Source organism: Populus euphratica, unplaced genomic scaffold, assembly GCF_000495115.2.
Source record: "Populus euphratica unplaced genomic scaffold, PopEup_1.0 scaffold22.1, whole genome shotgun sequence".
Classification (NCBI taxonomy): Eukaryota; Viridiplantae; Streptophyta; class Magnoliopsida; order Malpighiales; family Salicaceae; genus Populus; species Populus euphratica.
The window spans coordinates 348,647-369,876 of NW_011499863.1; the positions used below are offsets into that span (position 1 = coordinate 348,647).

At 35.2% G+C, this 21,230-nt stretch overlaps 4 protein-coding genes and 1 non-coding gene across 10 annotated transcripts; 3 read left to right on the forward strand and 2 right to left on the reverse strand.

The window, feature by feature from the left end:
* Positions 1–555: 555 nt before the first annotated feature.
* On the forward strand, positions 556–7,991 carry LOC105125296 (CBS domain-containing protein CBSCBSPB5-like). Of its 2 annotated transcripts, none has more exons than XM_011025684.1 (14): positions 556–977; positions 1,779–1,947; positions 2,061–2,193; positions 2,281–2,451; positions 2,600–2,678; positions 2,806–2,919; positions 3,062–3,128; positions 3,459–3,564; positions 3,646–3,713; positions 5,384–5,493; positions 5,577–5,710; positions 6,006–6,091; positions 6,186–6,275; positions 7,578–7,991. In XM_011025684.1, exons 1-14 carry the CDS (start codon positions 847–849, stop codon positions 7,752–7,754), a joined length of 1,635 nt encoding a protein of 544 aa, XP_011023986.1. In that variant the 5' UTR covers positions 556–846; the 3' UTR covers positions 7,755–7,991. The 2 variants fall into 2 exon arrangements, with proteins under 2 accessions (XP_011023986.1, XP_011023987.1); XM_011025685.1 differs by having other exon boundaries at positions 3,646–3,704.
* Positions 7,992–11,787: 3,796 nt separating this feature from the next.
* On the forward strand, positions 11,788–14,158 carry LOC105125297 (non-specific phospholipase C6-like). Of its 2 annotated transcripts, none has more exons than XM_011025686.1 (3): positions 11,788–13,160; positions 13,330–13,506; positions 13,730–14,158. In XM_011025686.1, the coding sequence occupies exons 1-3, from the start codon at positions 12,083–12,085 to the stop codon at positions 14,026–14,028; spliced, it is 1,554 nt and encodes a 517-aa protein (XP_011023988.1). In that variant the 5' UTR covers positions 11,788–12,082; the 3' UTR covers positions 14,029–14,158. The 2 variants fall into 2 exon arrangements, with proteins under 2 accessions (XP_011023988.1, XP_011023989.1); XM_011025687.1 differs by lacking the exon at positions 13,730–14,158 and adding an exon at positions 13,606–13,630 and having other exon boundaries at positions 13,330–13,531.
* Positions 14,159–14,426: 268 nt separating this feature from the next.
* LOC105125298 (mediator of RNA polymerase II transcription subunit 30-like) lies at positions 14,427–17,393 on the reverse strand. Of its 4 annotated transcripts, XR_842213.1 has the most exons (6): positions 16,807–17,392; positions 16,103–16,183; positions 15,674–15,837; positions 15,140–15,210; positions 14,977–15,051; positions 14,427–14,894 (listed from the first exon to the last, which is right to left on the reverse strand). XR_842213.1 is itself a non-coding variant. In XM_011025688.1 (4 exons), the coding sequence occupies exons 1-3, from the start codon at positions 17,212–17,214 to the stop codon at positions 15,739–15,741; spliced, it is 588 nt and encodes a 195-aa protein (XP_011023990.1). In that variant the 5' UTR covers positions 17,215–17,393; the 3' UTR covers positions 14,427–14,914; positions 15,711–15,738. The 4 variants fall into 4 exon arrangements, 1 of the variants encoding a protein (XP_011023990.1); XR_842211.1 differs by having other exon boundaries at positions 14,564–14,894; positions 15,140–15,837; XR_842212.1 differs by having other exon boundaries at positions 14,564–14,906; positions 15,140–15,837.
* Positions 17,394–17,398: 5 nt separating this feature from the next.
* TRNAS-UGA (transfer RNA serine (anticodon UGA)) lies at positions 17,399–17,480 on the reverse strand. The gene has a single exon. It is a non-coding gene; the product is annotated as a tRNA-Ser (tRNA).
* An 80-nt stretch (positions 17,481–17,560) lies between these two features.
* On the forward strand, positions 17,561–18,906 carry LOC105125299 (thylakoid lumenal 17.9 kDa protein, chloroplast). Its single transcript, XM_011025689.1, has 4 exons — positions 17,561–17,855; positions 17,999–18,113; positions 18,195–18,264; positions 18,528–18,906. Exons 1-4 carry the CDS (start codon positions 17,575–17,577, stop codon positions 18,746–18,748), a joined length of 687 nt encoding a protein of 228 aa, XP_011023991.1. The 5' UTR covers positions 17,561–17,574; the 3' UTR covers positions 18,749–18,906.
* Positions 18,907–21,230: the final 2,324 nt, after the last annotated feature.

Genomic DNA, 21,230 nt, shown 5'->3' on the forward strand with positions numbered 1-21,230 from the left:
TATTTTACACAAAATCATTATATTTGTCAATTGGATTAGTGTCCCACATTATGTTGCGATGAAGAAATTTTTATTTGTCTTAACTTTGTCAATGTGCTCTTCTGGACGTGGAAATTTTTTTAATTTTGCACTCAAAATCTAATTTATATATTTAGTAAAATATAGTTTGAGGATTATATGAGTGATTAAATGTAAAAAGAGATTCTAGTGCCAGTTGTTGTAAAGATGAGAATCAAATATAAATATAAATATTTAATTTAAAATAAATTTGATGATTGCTCAATATTTATTTTAATCTAAAACAAAATTTCAAGACTTCATGTTTATTTTTAAATATTAAGGCGCTATCTTGAATCCACAAAGTCAATTTAAATTAAATATTATTGTTTTAAAAAATTATTTTTAATATTAATATATAAAAATAATCTAAATAAAAAAAAGAAAAAAGAATCATTATACCAAACACTCAATTTGACATTGTTTTTGTTTTTTTTTCAAGTTTTACCCAAACTAAAATAAAATCATACCTTTACCCCTTTATAGCAAGGAAAAGGTAAGATCCTAAAAAAAATGGGGCCAATTCAGTAACGTTCAAAATTATCGGTGGCCTTTCTCCTTGTTCTCTAGCAATTCTCTCTCCATTTCCAATTCTCAAGGCATTCCTTTTCCCTCGCCTCGCCTCGCCTCGCCGGCTGGTCTATTTTTCCCGGGAAATCCCGACCTCTCGAGAACTTTACTGGAAAATATAAAGAAAGAAAACTAATTTCCTCTTATCGTGATTATTCCCTGAATTATCAAAATATATCCGGATTTTGATTCTGAATACTGTTATTATTGGTGGTGAAGATGGCAAGTCAAGGAAGTTCGTCGAGGAAAAGTATGTCGTCTTCGTCGTTCCAGGGAAGGAAAAAGGCTAATGAGAGTGGAGGAGGAGGTCTTGATGGTTCTAGGAGATCTCTCACCTCTTCCCGCTTTATGTATGTTTGCTCTGAGTTCTTGTTTTTATTTATTTGTATGTTTGATTCTGAAAACCACTTTTATTTCTGTTTCTTAATTTAATAATTAGAGCAATGAAGCAAAAAACCAATGAGTTTGGAGTATTTTGAACATCGGTTTTGCCTTTTTGTAGTTGTTACATGTAATTTACGGCTTTTTTGTAGAGATTATTTGACCATAATAAATTGTGGGATACGAAGAGAAGAGCTTTGAATTGTGTTCTGGCTGTTGCTTGCAATTGTGAGCTACTGAAATGATTCAATGAATAGTAGTTTAGTTAACGAGGAAAACAATCTGTGTTTAAGGGTAGAGAGGAGAGTCCTAGTACGATGAATTTGGATTGTAGGTTCGTTCTTGTTGCCGTGTTTGGTAATGGATCTATTCTTTTCTTAGCAAATAAAAAGGAAAAGGAAAATTTGTGAATCAGTGACAGTGAATAGATTGATTGAGTTGCAGAATTTGATCATGAGGAATTCTTTTGTATCCTATCATTATTATTCATGCTTCTCCCACTTCTCCCGAATGCAGTAATGAGATGCTTGAGCTTAGTAAATCACGAAACTCTGGGGGTGGCTTTGGCCTCATGTTTAGGTAATCAGTCTCCCGGGCTACTTCATCAGTGGATGCATTTTAGGAGACATAATAGTGATATCAGATTATGCAGATAGATAGATTGGCATGCTGCTCACATGAAAATATCTATATTCACTGGAAGGTCCGGCAACAATGATTGTTACATCACCATTAATTTAACCTTCCATTTATAACTGCATCTGAAACAGGGGACTAACTGGAGAGCGCACAGTAAAACGTTTGCGTCTGTCAAAGGCCCTGACAGTACCAGAAAGCACAAGCATTTATCAAGCTTGCTGTCGGATGGCTGCTCATAGAGTTGATGCCTTATTGCTAACTGACTCTAATTCGTTACTTTGTGGAATCCTTACAGATAAGGTATGACTAAAATTTTATGTTGTCAGGACAAAAGAAACTAGTGGAAGGAATTTTCCTCTTGCTGCCTTTAACATAATGTGGACCTCTTTTTGTTTTATTTCCTCTTTCTGTAGGATTTAGTTTCAAGAGTAATTGCTTGTGAACTTAATCTTGAGGAAACACCCGTTTCTGAAGTTATGACCAGGAACCCTGTTTTTGTTCTTTCTGAAACTCTTGCTGTGGAAGCTCTCCAAAAGATGGTTCAAGGTTTGTAATAAATTGAGCTGCATGTCAACCCTGCAACCCTGTTACATCTTACCATTTGGATATGGTCCTGATATTAATAATCAACAGGAAAATTCAGACATTTACCTGTTGTTGAGAATGGAGAGGTTATTGCCTTACTGGATATAGCAAAGTGTTTATATGATGCCATAGTTCGTATGGAAAGGGCAGCAGAAAAAGGAAAAGCCATTGCTGCAGCTGTTGAAGGTGTTGAAAAAAATTGGGGGACATCCATATCTGGTTAGTGGAAAGTGTTCTTTTGAATAACCTTTGTGACTTCTTGTCCTTCTGGCTACTTTGTTACTACATAATGCAGTGTGGAATTAAGTCCTGACTTTTCTTCATGCTTTTATTTTATTTTATTTTAATTTTTTTGGCTCACACGCAGGAACCAATACGTTCGTTGAGACACTTCGAGAGCGGATCTTTAGGCCTGCTATATCTACGATAATTCCAGAGAATTCAAAGTAGGTAATAATTTGTCTTCTTGAGTGTTTATCCTGGATATTATACTTCTACCACTGTTTGCTTAGAGGATTTGTAGACAAAATGGACTGCAAGTTGTTTAATTTGATATGTTGTTGCATCTTTCAGGATTGTAACTGTATCACCGACAGAAACTGTTTTGGAAGTTACGAAAAAGATGCTCGAATCTCCATCAAGCTGTGCGGTAGTGATGGTAGATGAAAAAGCCCGGGGAATTTTTACGTGAGTTTATTTTAAATTGCATCTAACAAGCAAGTGAATAGAGTTAAAACTGCATTGGTTATCTGCGTTTGCATCTAAATCTTATAGCGGGAAGTTTTTGTTATGCTGTTATTATTAATACACCTTTTTTTTTTATTCTCAGTTCAAAGGATATCCTGATGCGAGTAATAACACAAAATCTTTCTCCAAATTCAACACTTGTGGAGAAGGTATCTTTCTCCTTCAGAGAGCGTAGCATGCTTTTGAGGGATTCATCAAAAGAAAATTTTACATGTCCTGTATCCTCCTATTTGCAATGATGTAGAATCTGCTAACACCAAGGAGAATGTGTATATCTACCCTCTAAGAAAGCCATTATCCAATTATGTTTTCAAGTTGATCTCATAGTGAGAATTTAGGAAAGATATTACCTGTTTAGCATATTTTAAATGAAGCAGTGAGTCGCAAAACTTAGACTTGGACCCTTAACATAGAAGAATATTTCTCTCTGATAAATGGAAGAAAGTGGTTGAGTCAGCCATCTTTGAATTTTTCTACAGGTCATGACTCCCAATCCGGAATGTGCAACGATTGATACACCAATTGTTGATGCTCTGCACACCATGCATGATGGGAAATTTTTGCACCTTCCTGTGCTAGACAGAGGTGCCATCCTTGTAGATAAAGAGTGAAATGCTTTTTAGCCAGTCATTTTGGTTTCTGATGACCTTGGATGGTTGGATGCAGATGGGAACATAGTTGCTGTCATTGATGTAATTCGTATCACTCACGCTGCAGTGGCCACAGTAAGCCAAGTCTGTTTCTTTCTTGGACTGTGTAGTGCTTTACAATGTTCCCTTTGCAAGTTTTATTGACTTGGAACGAGTTCTTAATTCTTTGGATTAAAAAACACTAAACGACACGGTGTTTTTACTGTACATCACGCTACTATAAGCCCCTCTCACAATTTACTATGGATTGCTGCAGTGAAGTTTCTTTTTTGTCTTGGTCATCAAAATTTTTTTATCCTCGATTGAATCTTTTTGTGGCCAAATTAATGGCTGATTGCTTATGATTTGTTAAAAAAGGGTAAGATTGAAAGACAGAGAGACAAAGGGAAAATAAGTGGCAATTTAAAAGTTTGTGCGAAAAGTTTAGTTTGGTCTTATGTTCCAATTTCTGAACTTTCTGTCCTTTTAGTTTTTGGAAATTCAATTTTGCTTCAAAACTTAATTTTTATTTTATTTTTCAGTCTTTGTTTTGAGAGAAGAGAGATAGAATTGCCATATTTCAATTGAAGAGTGAGAAAGTCTTGGTTGACATAGATTCCGACCATGACCATGAAAAAGATTGATCTTGGTGTTAATGAGTTATATTTGATAGGGGGAGTTTTACGTAAGTGTTATTTGTCATTTCCCTAACTTGAGATGATAGATTTGACCTTGGGAAATCTTTTAATGCAGGTTGATTTTGAGATTTTTATATGTTTTTTTGACTAGTTTTTAGATTATTTGAGGCCATGCATGACTTTATCAAGGTCTCTAGGGTGTTTTTTAGATGATTTGAGTAAAAAATAGGTTGAAAAATAAATTTTTGAGCATGAAATATTCATGGCCCGGCTATTCATGGACCCTCCAATCGTCGGATTCTAGACTAGTAGCGATGTGTCTTCTACGTTGCTGGTTTTTTTTTTAATTAAATGATGGATGACATGTCATCCACCTTTTAATATAAAAAAATAAGAGGCCTGACTCGTGGACTAAATCTCTTTTGAATGGACTAGGCGCGTGGGCCCACACGTGTGCCTGACATGTTTTTTCCCCCTACATTTTAATCTTTATTCCATTCAAAGAGATTGATAAATAATGATTTGAAGTTTTTTTATTGGATGCCATTGAAATTCTATTTTTTTTATAAAATCATAGTTTTTTTTTTTAATAATATTAACGAGTGTTTTTTTTTCACCTTCATTCATGATTTTTTTAGATTTAATTTGATCGCTATATTTTTTTTGTTTATTGTTTGATATTTTTTTTTCCCATGAAATTTTACAACATTATTTTTATAACATTAGTGGGCGATTGTTTTTGCAACTCTTCACAATGATTTTGACTCACAATAAAAAAATCTTGGTTCACAATAAAAAAAATTTCTTGCTGCTACATAAAATATGTTGCTAATGGCTACACTTTTTTTTGGCTGATTTTTTTTTTATCCAACCTGTGGCAGAATGCAGGCCAATAGATTAGTAATAGCTGTAATATGTTAGATTTAAAAAACAAGTATTCTTAAAAATTCCTCATATATCTGTTTCCAGCTTGTATTCGATGTATGCTGTGTTTAAATAATTAGGTGGCATACATGTGCTATTTTATTTTCCCCATAGAGCGTAAATTTATATTGTTGGTTGTTCTTGAGGAGAATATATGATGCTGTGGTTATTTCTGAAAAGAACAAAAGCATTCATGTGCCCTTCATTAATCAGGTCGGGAGTGCTGCTGCAGCAAACAATGAGACTGCAAACACAATGATGCAGAAGTTTTGGGACTCTGCCATGGCTTTGAGTCCTAATGATGATGAGGAGGAGGCGTGGAGGTTAGATGTTATGGTGTTAATATTATGCTAGCATTTCGATTTCATCTATTTGGTTTACTTACATGTAGTTGATGACATGGCAGTGAAGGTTCCTTGAAATTGGCTTCTGAAGGAACAGAGGCTGGGAGATCGCTTCTCTATCCATCATCAGTGTATCCAAATGTATTTTCTTTTAAAATTGAAGACAAAAGGGGGCGAATGCACAGATTTACATGTGGTAGGATATTTATTTTGCTTTTTATACTCGGCTTTTTAAGATGGTCATGAATTTGGTTTTCCCCACTGCATCAGGCATGCACGTAGCTTATAGAATTTGCATTTCATTGCAAGTTACTGCCATGTGACTTTCTTTAGAGAGTACAAACATATATTTGTTATACTCGTGAAGTTAGGCTTCTATGGCTTAGGAGATGTGAATGGCTGAATGCTGTGAAATGCTGGGCTCGCTTAACGAAAATACAGTTCACATATAAAAGGTAGCTGACTTTGTTTGTGGCTTTCTTTTGAGGTAGAGACCCGGAGTCTGACTGATATAATAACTTCAATCCTTCAGAGGCTAGGGGATGACATTAACTGTAACAACTTACCTCAAATTCTGGTATGTTTTATGGACTTCATACTATGATCAATAGCCTGAATTAATTATTTTCCTTCTCTTGATTTCATACTAACTTGTGGGTTGCATTCTAAAGTATGAAGATGAAGACCATGACAAAGTTGTTCTGGCATCAGATAGTGATCTCATCACAGCTGTAGAGCATGCCAGATCAGCTGGTTTGAAGGTATTTTCAGATGCTGCTTGTCATTGATGTTTTTCTATAGAAAAGTGGGTAAATTAGTTAAATTAAGGGAGAAAATTACCGGGAGAATGGGCTATCGGTGGCAGTGACACTGATATCTATAAACTTTGAGATTAGTTCTCTGTGGATCATCCTCTTGACATGATAGACTCTTTGAAGTTGCTATTTTCCGATCTAAGTTCTATACAAACATTGTATATCAAAAAAAAGAAGAAGGTGCAACCCGAATAACACTTACAAAACCAAATGCAGCAGTCACCTTCTCACCTTGCAGTAGAATATTATATTATTTTGGATATGCTTATATTGGACCCTAGATGAAAAAGAGGAAGGGATTTTTTGGGCCAGTGGATGCACACGCTCTCTCCCCACACAGCTACTAGGCTGCCTTCATTAATGTCTTTTCTTCTTAGGTTTAAGAGTGAAGCGTTAAAAATTTGAAGAGAAAATGTTAAGGGGGTAAGATTTGAGAGTGAAGCGTTAAGGATGTAAAAAATTTGTTGATGAGTGAAATGTTAAAGGAATTTGGTATGTGTTTGGTATGAGTGTTATACCTTGAATTAAATTTTATTAGAAAAATAAATATGCATAAATTGATAGGTCCTGAATGCTCGGAGTAAGATAAATAGGGAAACTTTTGATGCTAAGTTAAAAAAATCAGAGGGAAAGAAGAGAAACCAAAAGTTTTCCCCCTCAAACAACTTCCCAACTTGGAAGGTAACCCTTACCCTTCAAAATTTTGCGTACCAAACAAGGGGGAAGGGGGATTGAAAACTTACAAGGGTAACTTTTCATCTCTCTTCCTTTCATACCAAACACAACCTATTTGATAACTTATATGTATTCCTAACTTGCAATAAGAATAAGTTTGCCCCTTTTTAATCCTATGAAAGCTAAGTTTCGTTTTGTTTCGGGTTCCACATTTTTCGGTAATAATATAAAATTTTATGTAGTGCTAGTAAAACCACATTCCATTCCCTTTTATCCTTATAATTAAGAAAGGTTTATCCTGATTTTGATCTGCATGTTTAAATTGAATGTTCATGTTTATCCCTTTTAGAAGCTTTGATCTTTCCCAGATTTTGGATCTTTTTTTTACAAAGAGCCTTGAATGTTCGCTGTAAAGGTGTTATTCCGTTTGTTAACAATATAAAACATAAACCCTAACTATAATGGAAACAGCCCTCGGGATTCATGATGATTTTCCGTTTAGCTGTAGCAATTATTATTTCTGAAAGGATATGTCAAGCTCAGCATTCTTAATTTCTTTGATGAACTCTGCAGAGTCTGAGGTTGCACTTAGATTACCCAGGAAAACGTGGAAGGAAGGGTTCTAGGTCAGAAGGTTTCGATTATGGTGAAGCAGATGCACGGGCATCTGCATACAGAACTCTTGCCGCAGGTGCTGCTCTAGTTGCTGGGGTAGGCGTGTTAGCATACCTGAAGAGGTCTGGTTACTGATGCTTCTGAAAGTTACGAGCTCATTCATCCTTATCATCTTCTGCTCTAAAAGGCCAAACAGGCATTGATTGCAACGGGATTTTCCTTTGATTGATGTTTTGTAGAACTATACAAGTATACAAGAAAATCACATTCCTGGTTCTGATTATCGTGTAATTTCGCCTGTTTAACTGCCACTTCTGTGTATTCTTTCATGAAGATTTTTGTGTGCAGAAAATACAGCGATTATCCAGCTTTATTCTATGCTTTGCTTTCTTGAAATTCGCTGGTTATCAACTCTGATTGCCTTTCAAATTTAAACACAGGAATTGCAAGAACAATAGCTGCTGCTTATTCTTGATTTTTATAATCCTCATAAATAATCTTTGGAATAAACCTTCACTCCGCCCTCGAATTAGAATTTACTTGAAAATACAAATGACATAGGCAAGTTTTCCAACCCCATTGTTGCTGTTCTCAAGCCAAGCGTTTGTAGGAAAGAAAACAAGGACAAAAAATATGTATAACTGATTTTATATGATATGTTAAATAAAACCCCATTTAAAAGAACTTATTTTACATGTAATGGAAATAAATATACATGTTTAATATTTTTTTATTCATAATATATTTTCAATGGTTATTAAAGTAACAAATTAATTACAAACCTCCTCAAAACCTAAATAAATAAATAAAATATATTTATATATCCCCCGCTTGTGAAACAATCAACTATCCATAACAGAAATAACCGTTTCTTTAAAAACCCACATTTTGGCGCCATTTCCTCAAAAACTCTTCTCATCACACAAATTCTCTCTCTCTCTCTCTCAATCTTGAAGGAAGCCCGAAGAAGGTATCAACAATGGCTGACAAAGATCAAACTACAAATGATCTTTCTCCCTCTCCCCAAACAGCCAATCTTGAAGCTCAAACCACAAAGAATATTATAGATCAGATTGATGAATTAATCAACAAAGAAGAAGATACATAAGAGTCAAGGATAGATGATTCTGAGTAGCACTCTCCAACTTCACAGTTGAGTCCATACAACGCAATCAGAAAAGGCAACCAAGATACTGTAAAGAAAGTGGCACGTTCTAGTCAACATGAAAGACACAATCTTGAAGGAATAAGCCCAAAGATTGACTCTGCTCAAGAATTCAGTGATCAGCTTTAAGGTAGGTTTAAAAGCTTGGCACTTTCTACTCAACATCAAACAACCAATCTTCAAGTAAGAAAAAAGATAGATTTTTCCAAGAAGTATGGTGACCTCTATGGACCCGAGGAAGGAGAAGATAGAGGGGATGGCTGATCAGCTGGAGACTTTTGAAGAGAGGAGCTGACAATGACTGGTTACTGTGGAGATATTGAAGAAGAAAGGAGTCAAAGGAAGATGATTCTAAAGATTGAATGGTCGATGTTCCTTCATTGATTTTCTCTATGCTAATTTCCTACTTCTCATTTTTTTTTTGTTTTTATCATCCCATTTTGGTGATTTTAATGCTTAAAGTCCTGCTAGTAGATTAAACATGGCTGAATCAAACCCTCGCTAGTTTGGAAAATGGCTACATTTCGCTTCAATGTGGTTCTGCATACCTCACATGTATTAGTCTCTTACAGGATGGTGTAACCATTTTGGAATATATCTGTTCTCCATTCTATGCTGGGTAACTTTCCTACAGAGGAAACATCAAATTAATGTCATATCATCAAGGCCGAGGAATTGTCTAAACTGTGCATTTCATCTTACAGTTTCCGGGCAGCGACCTAATTTGTTAGGCAGAAGTTAGGGAAAAGAGAAATCTGATAAAATCCTTGTTGAAACCCCTGCCTTCTGTGTGGAATAGAGACTCTGGACGACAAACCCCAATTAAACTATTCACAAGAGCTTCGAAACAAATTTGGAAAGGTGGATAGTAGATTTTAAGGATCAAGTGCTTCATATTCGGTAAAGCAGGAACGGAGATGTTCTTCAATTTTCTATTAGTACCCGTGGGTTTAGGGCCCCACGCCTGATCCCGGGGGTCCAGCGCTCCTCTGTCGCCTGTGGACCCAGGCACCTCTCGGTCCAGTCCCTTTTCCTTCTTTTCTTCCTATTTCACTCACGGGTGATTTGAAAATAATTTTTTTATTTTTGTAAAATTATTTTTAACATTGATACATTAAAATATTTTAAAAATATCAGAAAAAAATATTAATTTAAAAAAATAAAAAAATTAATTTTTTAAAAATACTTTTAAAATAAAAAACAAATAAAAATAACATACATTGTTTATTTATGCTGTGATATTGTGAGTTTTTTTAAAATAATTTTTTTAAAAAGTTTTTAGATTAGTTTAATTTGTTAATATTAAAAATATTTTTTAAAATAAAAGATATTTTTTAATGTATTTTTAAATAAGAAATAATTTAAAAAACAACCTTCTAAATCACTATGATATACTCGATTGACCCATATTCCTGAAATATAACAATAATGAGAATGGTATTATAAATTAATTAGAATTAGTTTGTTAGAAGAAAGTTAAAAAATATTTGAAGTGGAGCGCTAATTCAGCAGACAGAGACAGTAAATTGTCCTTAGAAATTGAAGTTCCGGGCAGGAACAGACAAAGCACTAATCTTCATGTTTTTGACCCCTCATACCCTTCCATGTGTCTTCTTCAATTCTTTTCCCATTTCATGACGTGTCACTCACTAGTGGAGGCCCCTAAAGTTGCCACGCTTGAGATCACATGCAGTGGCAACACGTGCATAGCTTCCATCTGTTTCGTTTAAAAAAAAAACATTTTATTAAAAAATTGATTAATAAAAACTAAGCCTTTAAACTTAATTCACTTGTCATGAAATTTCTTAAATATTTTACAGAAAAATTAGTTAATATAATATTATTTTTTAATTTAATTTTTTATATAACATAATGCCAATATATATATATGATTTGGAAGGCTTTTTTATCGAGTGCCAGCTAATTAAGCATATTTGAGATTTTATTTGTCATTCTCTAATTCCATCACGGGGTAATATGCAACCTGTCAATTCTGGAGTTCACGCGGCCAGCACAAATAAAACTATGTGCTCTCAGAAAAAAACAAACAAACAAATAAATAAATTAAAGATACCTTCTTGTTGACATTCTTTCAGTTTATAATTTCATGTATTTCCCATTCACTTAATGGATATGTGAGATTAAACATCTTTGTTTTTTTTATTTGATAATAAGGGACATTTTTATACTAACATATATTAACCTAAATTATTATTTTAAAAAATAGTTTTAAAAATCTCTGTTTTCTAGTCATTTACTTTCTTTATTATCTTAAATAAAAAATGTTATTAAATTTATTTTTGCCTGATAATTCAATTTGTTTTTTCAAAAATTAAATGGGAGTCTATTTAATTAAACCTAAGCGATCTAATTGGTTAATTCATAACTCAATTAAAATATAATTGTTTTTTTAAAGATGATTAGGTTTATTCTATATTTAATATTATGTTATAAAATATTTTTTATTTGAAAATATATTAAAATAATTTTTAAAATATATTTTTTTAGTTTTTTACATTAATAAATTAAAACTATACAAAAACATTAAAAAACTATCAATTTAATTTTTTTAAATTCAAGTACATTTTTAAAACACATTTAAATATAATTAGAAATACAATGACAAACAATCTTTTAATAAATTTGGTAACTCAAAACTAATCCTCAGTTCATTTGGAGAATTGTAGTTTAAATAGAGATTGATTAAAAAATATTTTTGTTTAAAATTAATTTTTTTATATTTTTAAATTATTTTGATATGTTGATAATAAAAATAAATTTTAAAAATATTATTTTTATATATTATTTAATAAAAAATATTTTAAAAAATAATTACTACAGTAAAAAACATAAAATTCTACATGCGGAATGAGGGTAAATAATTTATTTATCTAGCAAGATATAATCAAATCACCGAAAACTGAATCTGCTAAAGATCTGGGTACGTTTGACCTTGTTTACTGAAATTATGAGCGTTATAAAAATCAAAAGCGTAGGAAGAACAAAAAAAAAAAAAAAAGAAGCAGAGAAGCTTCTTTATTCTCTCTGTGGCCAAAACTAGTACAGTGAAAACTCCTCCATCTCATTCTGACAGTACAATATCCACTCAAGCAATAACTGTATAAGATACCAAATCTAATTTACTTCACTCTGGCAATCAATAGACAATAGAGGTTCCTGTTTGAGTTCTTTTATTTGATTATAACGACAAGAAAGCAGATAAGCTTACAGGCCAAAACTATAGCAAACGCACTTTTGCCAAGAGGGTTATCTCCTGGCAAGAGAAAAAAAAACAAGAATGGGAAGATTCAGAACTAAGCCACCTTCGTTTCCCTCCATTTTCTTGCTGTTTCTTACACTTTCATGTGTTTCTACGACCCAACAACAAAGCCCCATCAAGACCATTGTGGTTTTGGTGATGGAAAACAGATCTTTTGATCATATGATTGGTTGGATGAAGAAATCTATTAATCCAGCAATCAATGGTGTCTCTGGAACAGAATGCAATCCTGTATCAACCAAGAATCCAGGCCCACAATCCATTTGTTTCTCAGATGATGCTGAGTTTGTGGATCCAGATCCTGGACACTCTTTTGAAGCTGTGGAGCAACAGGTATTTGGCGATAGCTCTTTTCCTTCAATGAGTGGCTTTGTTGAACAAGCTCTCTCCGTGTCACAAAACCTCTCTGAAACTGTCATGAAGGGCTTTAGGCCTGAATCTGTGCCAGTTTATGCCACACTTGTCAGAGAATTTGCAGTCTTTGATAGGTGGTTTTCTTCAATCCCTGGTCCAACACAACCCAATAGGCTGTTTGTGTATTCTGCTACTTCTCATGGCCCAACAAGCCATGGTAAGAAGCAATTGGCTATAGGATATCCTCAGAAGACAATTTTTGATTCACTTCATGAGAACGGTAAGGACTTTGGAATTTACTTCCAAAACATTCCAACAACTTTGTTCTTTAGGAACATGAGGAAATTGAAGTATATTTTTAAGTTTCATCTGTTTGATTTCAAGTTCAAGAAAGACGCTAGAGATGGGAAGCTGCCAAGCTTAACTGTGATTGAACCAAGGTATTTTGATCTTAAAGGATTGCCTGCAAATGATGATCACCCATCTCATGATGTTGCTAATGGTCAAAAGCTCGTTAAGGAGGTTTATGAGACGTTGAGAGCTAGTCCCCAGTGGAATGAGACCCTTTTGGTCATTACATACGATGAACATGGGGGGTTTTATGACCATGTCGAGACTCCTTATGTCAATGTTCCCAGCCCAGATGGGAACACCGGCCCTGCCCCATCTTTTTTCAAGTTTGATAGGCTTGGAGTTCGTGTGCCGACAATTATGGTCTCTCCTTGGATCAAGAAAGGCACCGGTAAGCTTAATTTTTAATCTTTCATGTGAAGTTTGGCTGGTACTTCATGTCATTAGCCACTTTGTTCTTGAACACTTTTGACTTTTGAAGCATTGACGTTATGTTCTGTTGTTCACGCTCCCTCTTTCATTTTCTGCTGTGTTGATATCATTATTTGTTTCTTTTTCAGTGATAAGTAGCCCAAATGGGCCTGCTCCAAGCTCAGAGTTCGAGCACTCTTCAATTCCTGCAACCATAAAGAAAATGTTCAACCTCTCCTCAAACTTCTTGACACACAGAGATGCATGGGCCGGCACATTTGAAGGAGTTGTTGGGGAGTTAACCTCTCCCAGAACTGACTGCCCAGGTAAGTCTTATCAATGCACAATTAGGCATAAATGACTCAGATTTCATTAGTGATAGATTGATAATTTCTTTACTTTTGTTCTTATCAATGCACAAGTAGGCATAAATGACTCAGATTTCATTAGTGATAGATTGATAATTTCTTTACTTTTGTGTACTGATAAATCATAAGGTGGAGATAGATTGTTTTCTTTTTTAAGTTCTCCTTTCCAAATTCATTGCAGTGACCATGCCAGATGTAGCACCTCTGAGAACAGCGGAAGCAAGAGAAGATAGTTCATTATCCGAATTCCAGAGCGAGGTGGTTCAACTAGCTGCTGTTCTTAACGGTGACCACTTCTTGAGCAGCTTCCCAGATGAGATAAGCAAGAAAATGAATGTAAAAGAAGCTCTAGATTATGTTGAAGGTTCTGTTACAAGGTTCATTAGAGCAAGCAAAGAGGCTATCAATTTAGGAGCAGATGAATCTGCTATTGTAGATATGAGATCATCGCTCACTACTAGATCTTCAGTTCATAATTAGTTGTTAATCCTCTATGGGGTTTCCCTCTATTTATCCGTTCAAAACGGTGTAGCTTCATTTGTCATTCAATTGGTGAAAGTAGAGTGCAATAAAGCAGAAGGAAAGTTCTCCTGCAGGACGATTTTGTTTACCTTGGATCGTTTGAAGCAAACAGTCTGGCGAAGCACAAGCCTCGAGTCATTCGTCATGAATGGCCAGACAGGCTACTTGTGTTCATAAATAAGCACTCCTCCAGTGAAACTAACCTATGAAAAAGACTTTCAGATACAGAAGCACGCAATTTGTGGTGTTCATTAAACTCTCAAAATGACATTCTTCCATTCTTTCATTAGTTCCGGCAGGTAGATACCGTCATAAATTTATTCCAAAAATCACATCAACTCACGAACCCATTAAAGTGATCTCACAAACAGAGGAAAACCCTTCTTTTTTTCTTCCATATATAATGAATCATCGCCATGGGATGAGCGCAGTAGTAAATGGAAAATAAATATACGCGATGAATGTCAACTCATCTTGCAGCCTGAGCGCAATCTTTAACCAAACACGACCTCCTTAATTTTACACCCAAAATTTGGTTGGCATTCAATATCAATACAGATGCAAAAATCAGTCCCACATTTAAATGCAGAAGGGACCTCATTCTGTTTGGTCTGTGCTGAAGGTAGCTAGCAGACAAGGATAGGCAAATTTGACGAATAATTTTCTGCGAGAAAAAGGATTGCAAGGCCACAATACAGGGCCTCCCTGTCCTACACGCAGGACATGTGGTGATGTTCTTCAACATCAGTTGCTTATAAGAGAATCAACATTTTCTGCTCAAAAGGTCCATCAACGATTTCTCTTTAAATATGCCATCAATGACGCTGCCAAAGAAACTTGAACCACTTGTAAGGTGTTTGCTCAAACAGTGCAATAAGCAGGCTTTTACAGAGAATTTAAATTTACCTGTACATGCCCTCCAGTTTCTAGGAAGGTCACCTTGCCTTGATACAATGTTTGACCTGATTACGTATCATGGCTCTGTTACAGACTTAGTTGGATGAGAAACCTAACATTAAATGACCTCCAAAGGGTAAAACTATAGGTAAGAAATCTAACATTAAATTACCTCCAAAAGGTAAATCTTTGGGTAAGGAGAGAGCAGGCTACCACAAGCATATACATAGGAGACCCTTGCGTCTGCAGCAAAGCATTACAGCTAGAGTGTGCTTCCAAATAAAGCAACTTCAAATTAACTTCTTGGCAATCTGATTTAAAACACGCTGCGGATAGTATTTTATTTATATTGTAAGGCTACCATGTGAAGGAGTTGAATTGTTTATTTCATGAGATGCAGCTACAATTTCCCAAGGGGTTCAAAGCGAACAAAAATCAGACATTACAAATTAAAAGTAACAATGTCTGAAATCACTTCACGTAGTGATCAAACAGGGAATGTCATTGCGTATGAAAAAAAAATCAAAGTTGCTTGTACCAGAAATTTCCGTCAAGATATACAACCCATGCTCTCTTGTTCAAAATCTCTTTGGTTTACTAATTTCTGCTAACCCAGAATCGCCTTCCTACTATCTAGCTCTAGAGATCTACAGTTAATGTATATCAGTGTCGCAAAGAAAGAAAATGTCAAGATAGACACCATCACCTCACAAAGACTCAGTCCTCTATTCTCAGGCATCCCCTTTCAAAATGATGATTTCTGAACTAACTTCAGACAGAACAAGGAGTCTGCCATGTAGATATGTCAGTAATGATCTCTCGTAATTGATCTATGAGTAGCTTGACATATGTGTTCTTCTTTGCAAGTTCCTGTGATGAAAACAATTCAAGTTCAGAGCTAATTCGTGCAGATATTAGGGGGAAAACACGCACACAAAACTTCAAAGAAGCTCAGAAACTATTATAACTATATGAGATAAACTGCGTTGTTTAGTAATCCAAAGAATCAGCCCAGTGCCATACAGCATTACTGTTGGAGCCATACTATTGGAGCCATTATAGGACAGAGAATGGTAACTGCATAACCTCAACAAAACTATTACCCCATATGACTTCACAATTCACGGCAAATTACCTTTCTTAGGCTGGAGGCTCGCTCTTCCAACTTCTTAATCTCAGCTTCATCTGCTGGAGAACTCGTTTCAAAAGGTTTTGCCTATTTTGGAAGATGAAAGAACCACACTATTAGCTTGATAACCAAATCACAAAGACAATTTTTCCCAATTTGAAGCCATAAACATTTCCAGTTAACCCAAAAAAATCATAGTTTAGATCACTAACTTATCAAGTATTGAAGCTTAAGCATTTCTAACAGCAAGTTCCACTTGACTCCCAAATTATTATATACATCAGATTGACAATTTGAGACTAAATAACAAAATTCCAATCAAAACACAAAAATGTCTCAAAATTTTAGAGTAAAAATTGTTCCTTTTTAATCAATTACTATCCAGTATTCCCCCAAATTCTATCTTAATACATCATAATAAAATTTTGCAGCTAATTAGAGCAACATTTAATCAAAACACACACACACAAGGAAAACAGAGTAAAAATTGTTCCTTTTTAATCAATAACCATCCAGTATTCCCCCAAATTCTATCTTAAAACATCATAATAAAATTTTGCGGCTAATTAGAGCAACATTTAATCAAAACAAACACAAAAAAAAAACCCTTCAAATGTTAGAAAAGAAATGCCCCTTTTAATCAAGCACTATCTAAGCAAGAAAATCACCAAAAAAAGAAAGCTAGGGTTAGGGTTTCTAAGAAAATAAACCTTGTGAGAATTAGGAATTGCCGCAAGAACATCACGAAGAGCAGCAACCGAATTCTTATACCGAAACCGAGCTTCATCAAGAGCTCCATTACCCACACCACCACCACCACTCAACTCATGAGTGGAATCAGGTACAGCACCATTAGCATCACCATTGACGGTAATGACGACGACACCGTTTTGGGCATTGTTAGAAGTAATGGGTGAAGTCACAGCAGTCGTAACAGTGGAGCTGGTGGACCATAAAGTGGGGTTGCAAAGCTCATCGTTCATAGAAGAAAGGATTTGGTAACCAGCTTGGATTGTTTCTTCTAGATGCTTTTGGCCTTCTATAGCTAGTTCTTGTGTTGTTTTTGAGTGTTGTGGTGTTGCTGGTGATGGTGAAATGGGATTTGAATTATATTCCATTTTCCGCTTGTTCGAGGAAAAAAAAAGAGAGATCTTTTTTCTTTTTGTCTATCGTTTTTTCTTAGAAACCAAACATGGGGTTTGAGAGATTAAAATCTTTTTGGAACAAAACCCTATACAAGAAAAAACATCATCTCTCTCTCTCTCTCTGCTTTCTATTTTGTCAGAAAGAAAATTGGAAAAACGTCGACAGCAGGGTTCGAACCTGCGCGGGCGAAGCCCAACAGATTTCAAGTCTGTCTCCTTAACCACTCGGACATATCGACGATTGATATTCATGTTGCGGGAATGTTATAATATATAAGAGTCCATCCATGCAAAATTTCCTCTTCGTCTTTTGTGTCAAGAGGACAGCATGAAATGCTGAAAAAGGATAGGATAACAAACGTAACGAGTATGAGCTTGATTGGGCATGTTCTTCCTCCACATCTTTCAACCTCCAAAATCACTAACTTCACTTCACAAAATGTTACTCCAAAACCCATTCTCTTCACCAATCTCTTCTCCTTAGCCCTCACTGTTACCTTAAATTCTCCATTGCCTTCCTTGGCTATCCCTTCTCTTAACTCTCAGCCTCCCCTTCTCTCTCCTACAACCCCATTTTCTCAGTCCAAGAACTTGCAGATTGGGCTAGAGAATGGGTATGTTAATCAGACTTCATGTGTTCTTCAAAGGGTTCTTTTTGGTTCCCACTTTCTGGGATTAAATGTGGGTGGTTTGGTTTGTATGGCTTTGTTGTTTTGAATCGAAACTTTTGACTCTCTGCAATTTTCTGTTGTTGCAGGAAAATTAGGCCTTGCCCGTCAACAAACCCAGGTTGTGTTTCAACGAATCCGCAATCTTCATCATTTTCATTCCCATGGAGGATTCCTGAGAATGATAAAGAGAATGCAATTCAGGTTTTAAAGTTGAAATACATGTTTACTTATCTTCCATTGTGCTAAATTATCCCTAATTTGGTTTACAATTTACTATTGCAGAAGTTAGAGGAAGCAATCCTGAAAACGCAGAGAAATGCCAAGATTCAAGTCATTGAAGATACCCCAAATGGTATTTCGACTAAACTGAATTTGTAAACTGGTAAATCTACAGTCTACACCATATATATGCAGCCATACCATGTAACAACTTCTGAAAGACACTGAACACTATTACCTATGGATTATTTGGAAGAAGAAGAAGACACAAGAGATACAAAAACAAGTTTAGGACTTTAATATTCTTCGTTGTGCATTTTAGATGTGATTGTGATAATAGATGCATTGATTGATGTTCATTTTAGTTTCTACGAGTCATTTCTTTGGTCCTTTCAGGGAAATATTTACAAGCTGAGGTTGATGGAGGGTTTGATCCGGATGTCCTCGAGTTTTTGGTAAGAGGAGATGTAGTTGCGTATAGGACCATGGCCACAAAAGTAACCTATGTCTACCCTTTCACAACAGCATTTGGGGATTCAAAAGGACAAGAAGAAAGAATGAAGAAAATCTTGAACGAATTAGGCTGGTATGCTCCAAATTTTGATTCCATGGATTAGATTTATGTTATATTTTCTGTGAAACAGCATAATTAAATTTAGCCATTTTAATTGCACAATATTCATTCAGATGTTTTGTTGTTATTGACCTGATATTTTATTGCAAAAGACACAAGTCTCGGCCAGTAGAAACTGCAGTTTTGAGTGTGCTTCATCAATTTGTGGATGTTGTCAGGGATATCAGTGAAAACCTTCATCTATTGGTTTTCGCTTGCTCTGACGAATTGTTAGCTACTAGAACAACATAAGGATTTGAGTCCATCAACTTTCAGACTTGTTTAAGCACTTGATTTTAGAAATTTTTGTATGGAGAGTTTGTTCTGATGATAAAAATTACTGTCTTAAACTATCTTGAAGACCATGATGATGGAAAACATTTTGGGCCAACATTTGCGTAACTCGTAATAATACCTTCTCAAATTCATAATTTAGATTAGATGCAAGACAAGATGACCATGTAAGTGGGGAAGGCATCTAAGGTGATGTATCATACATTCATAACATGCAACCATCTTGCCGCTCATTTCTAGCTGAAAGGGGGAAAAGAAGAAGCGAAAACCCACTTTCAAGTGTTGTTAGAACTCCATTTCAGAATGAGTGACAAATCAAAAGCACCTCCATGTAGCTTTGATTAGAAATAAGATTTGAACTTATATAGGTGAAAGAAAAAGTTCATGATGAGGGTGAAATAGATGAAAGATCATTTGGTATGCAGTTGCACTTGCAATCCATTATGCAGAATGTAGGTGAGATAACATGTTCAGAAAGGATATGAAAATGGTAAGATCATTTCTTACTAGAAACTACACGTGCCACAACTAAAGTTCAGGCAAACTTGGTAAAGATCATTTCTTGCTTGAGTGCTGTAAAGCATATCCATTGTCCTGTGTAAGTTACAAAGATATTTTGCTTGAAGCTTGTGTGAGGTTTTACGACATCCTTGTGTTTCAGACTCAATATTATCATTATTTGTTATGTTCGTTCTATGAAGGTTGATTTTCTAATAATGGCTTGGCTTAGCAATGAGTTTGCTGTTGCATTTGTTACAGAGTATATTATTAACTTGATTTGGAAGTTCCAACTTTCTTCTGAGTTTATTGTCCATGTTTTGTTTTAGGTAGAAATGACTAGGGTGGAGAAACTAGACATGATTAATCACCAATTTATTGGTTTTATTTTTTTGAATTACTGATTAATTACTATCATGTCTACATTTAGAAGGATGAGGAAATGAGGGAAATGAACATCAGGAAAATTTCTACAGTATTGCTTCGATATATGTGAGAAGTTGCGAATGGCTATATTTTTTGAAAGCATGAGCCTAAGAGCTCAACTGGGTCACCATTAGAAGTGAACTTCATTATCATATAACTACTCTTTTCTGAGTCACAAGCTCTTGTTTTCTTCCTATGTGCAAGAGGACAATTGTCACCGTCACCTTTGGATTTTCTCATGTTCAATGATAGTGAGGCTTATATGCAGTATGAACACGTTATATACCTAAAATCTGGTTATCAAATATCCGCGCTTGACCAAACATCTTATAAATATCTTGCGCATCATTCTCAATGGCAAAAATCTTTTCAGGACTGCAAAGTGGTCAATGCTTGATAATTTCATGGAAAGTGATGGATATATGGTTATGCGCTTGTATCTTCACTTATCTAACTGTCTAGCAGGTGATGAAATTTGCTGAAAGAAAGTGGGAAATTATTTGTTCAATGATTATAAGGACTTGTATGGCCTGTGCGTTGGAGGTTAAAAAATTGATGAAATTTGTTGTAAAACAAGCTGAAGGCAATGCCTGCAAAACCTTTTCTCGGAGGTTAAAAAATGGACTTGTAAACTGCAAATTCCAAGGCGTTCATGCTTGTCAAACCAACCAAATATGAGCAAAAATTTATAATGTTGGTGGGCCAACTCGACAGAATTTATCAGACAGAAGGAAAAACATTTTTTTCTGCAAAAACTTGCTTATCAGGACAGGAAGATCTGCTCTCTTCACTCGTTAATAATTCCAAATTCTGAAAATAAGCTCGCAAGTTTCATGACAGAGATCTACTGTCACCTTTGCATGAAGGTTTTGCATTAAAATCCATTACTGTTTAGCCTCATGTTCCAAATTATATGTTTCTATACACATTATGTGAATTGGATGTAAGTACCCAGTGTTTTGTCTTTCAAGTTAGGGAAGTGGAGTAACTGTTCAGATCTTCAATGGTGAACGAATGAACCATTCCATCAAAAAACAACTATGCACTCTCTTGTATCTCTTTCTAGTTGCCCCCACAACCTCTATAGCTTCCTTGATGGGAAGAAAACCATGGTTGATGAAGATTAGTATTAAAAGCTGCTTTCCCTTGTGCCTGATTATGGCTAACATCACATCAAATTATCATCCTCACGTCTTTTTTTTTGTGGGGTTTAATTTCTGATTCCTTTCATGCTGGACTTGCTTGAAGAACAACGTGTCTGATCTCAG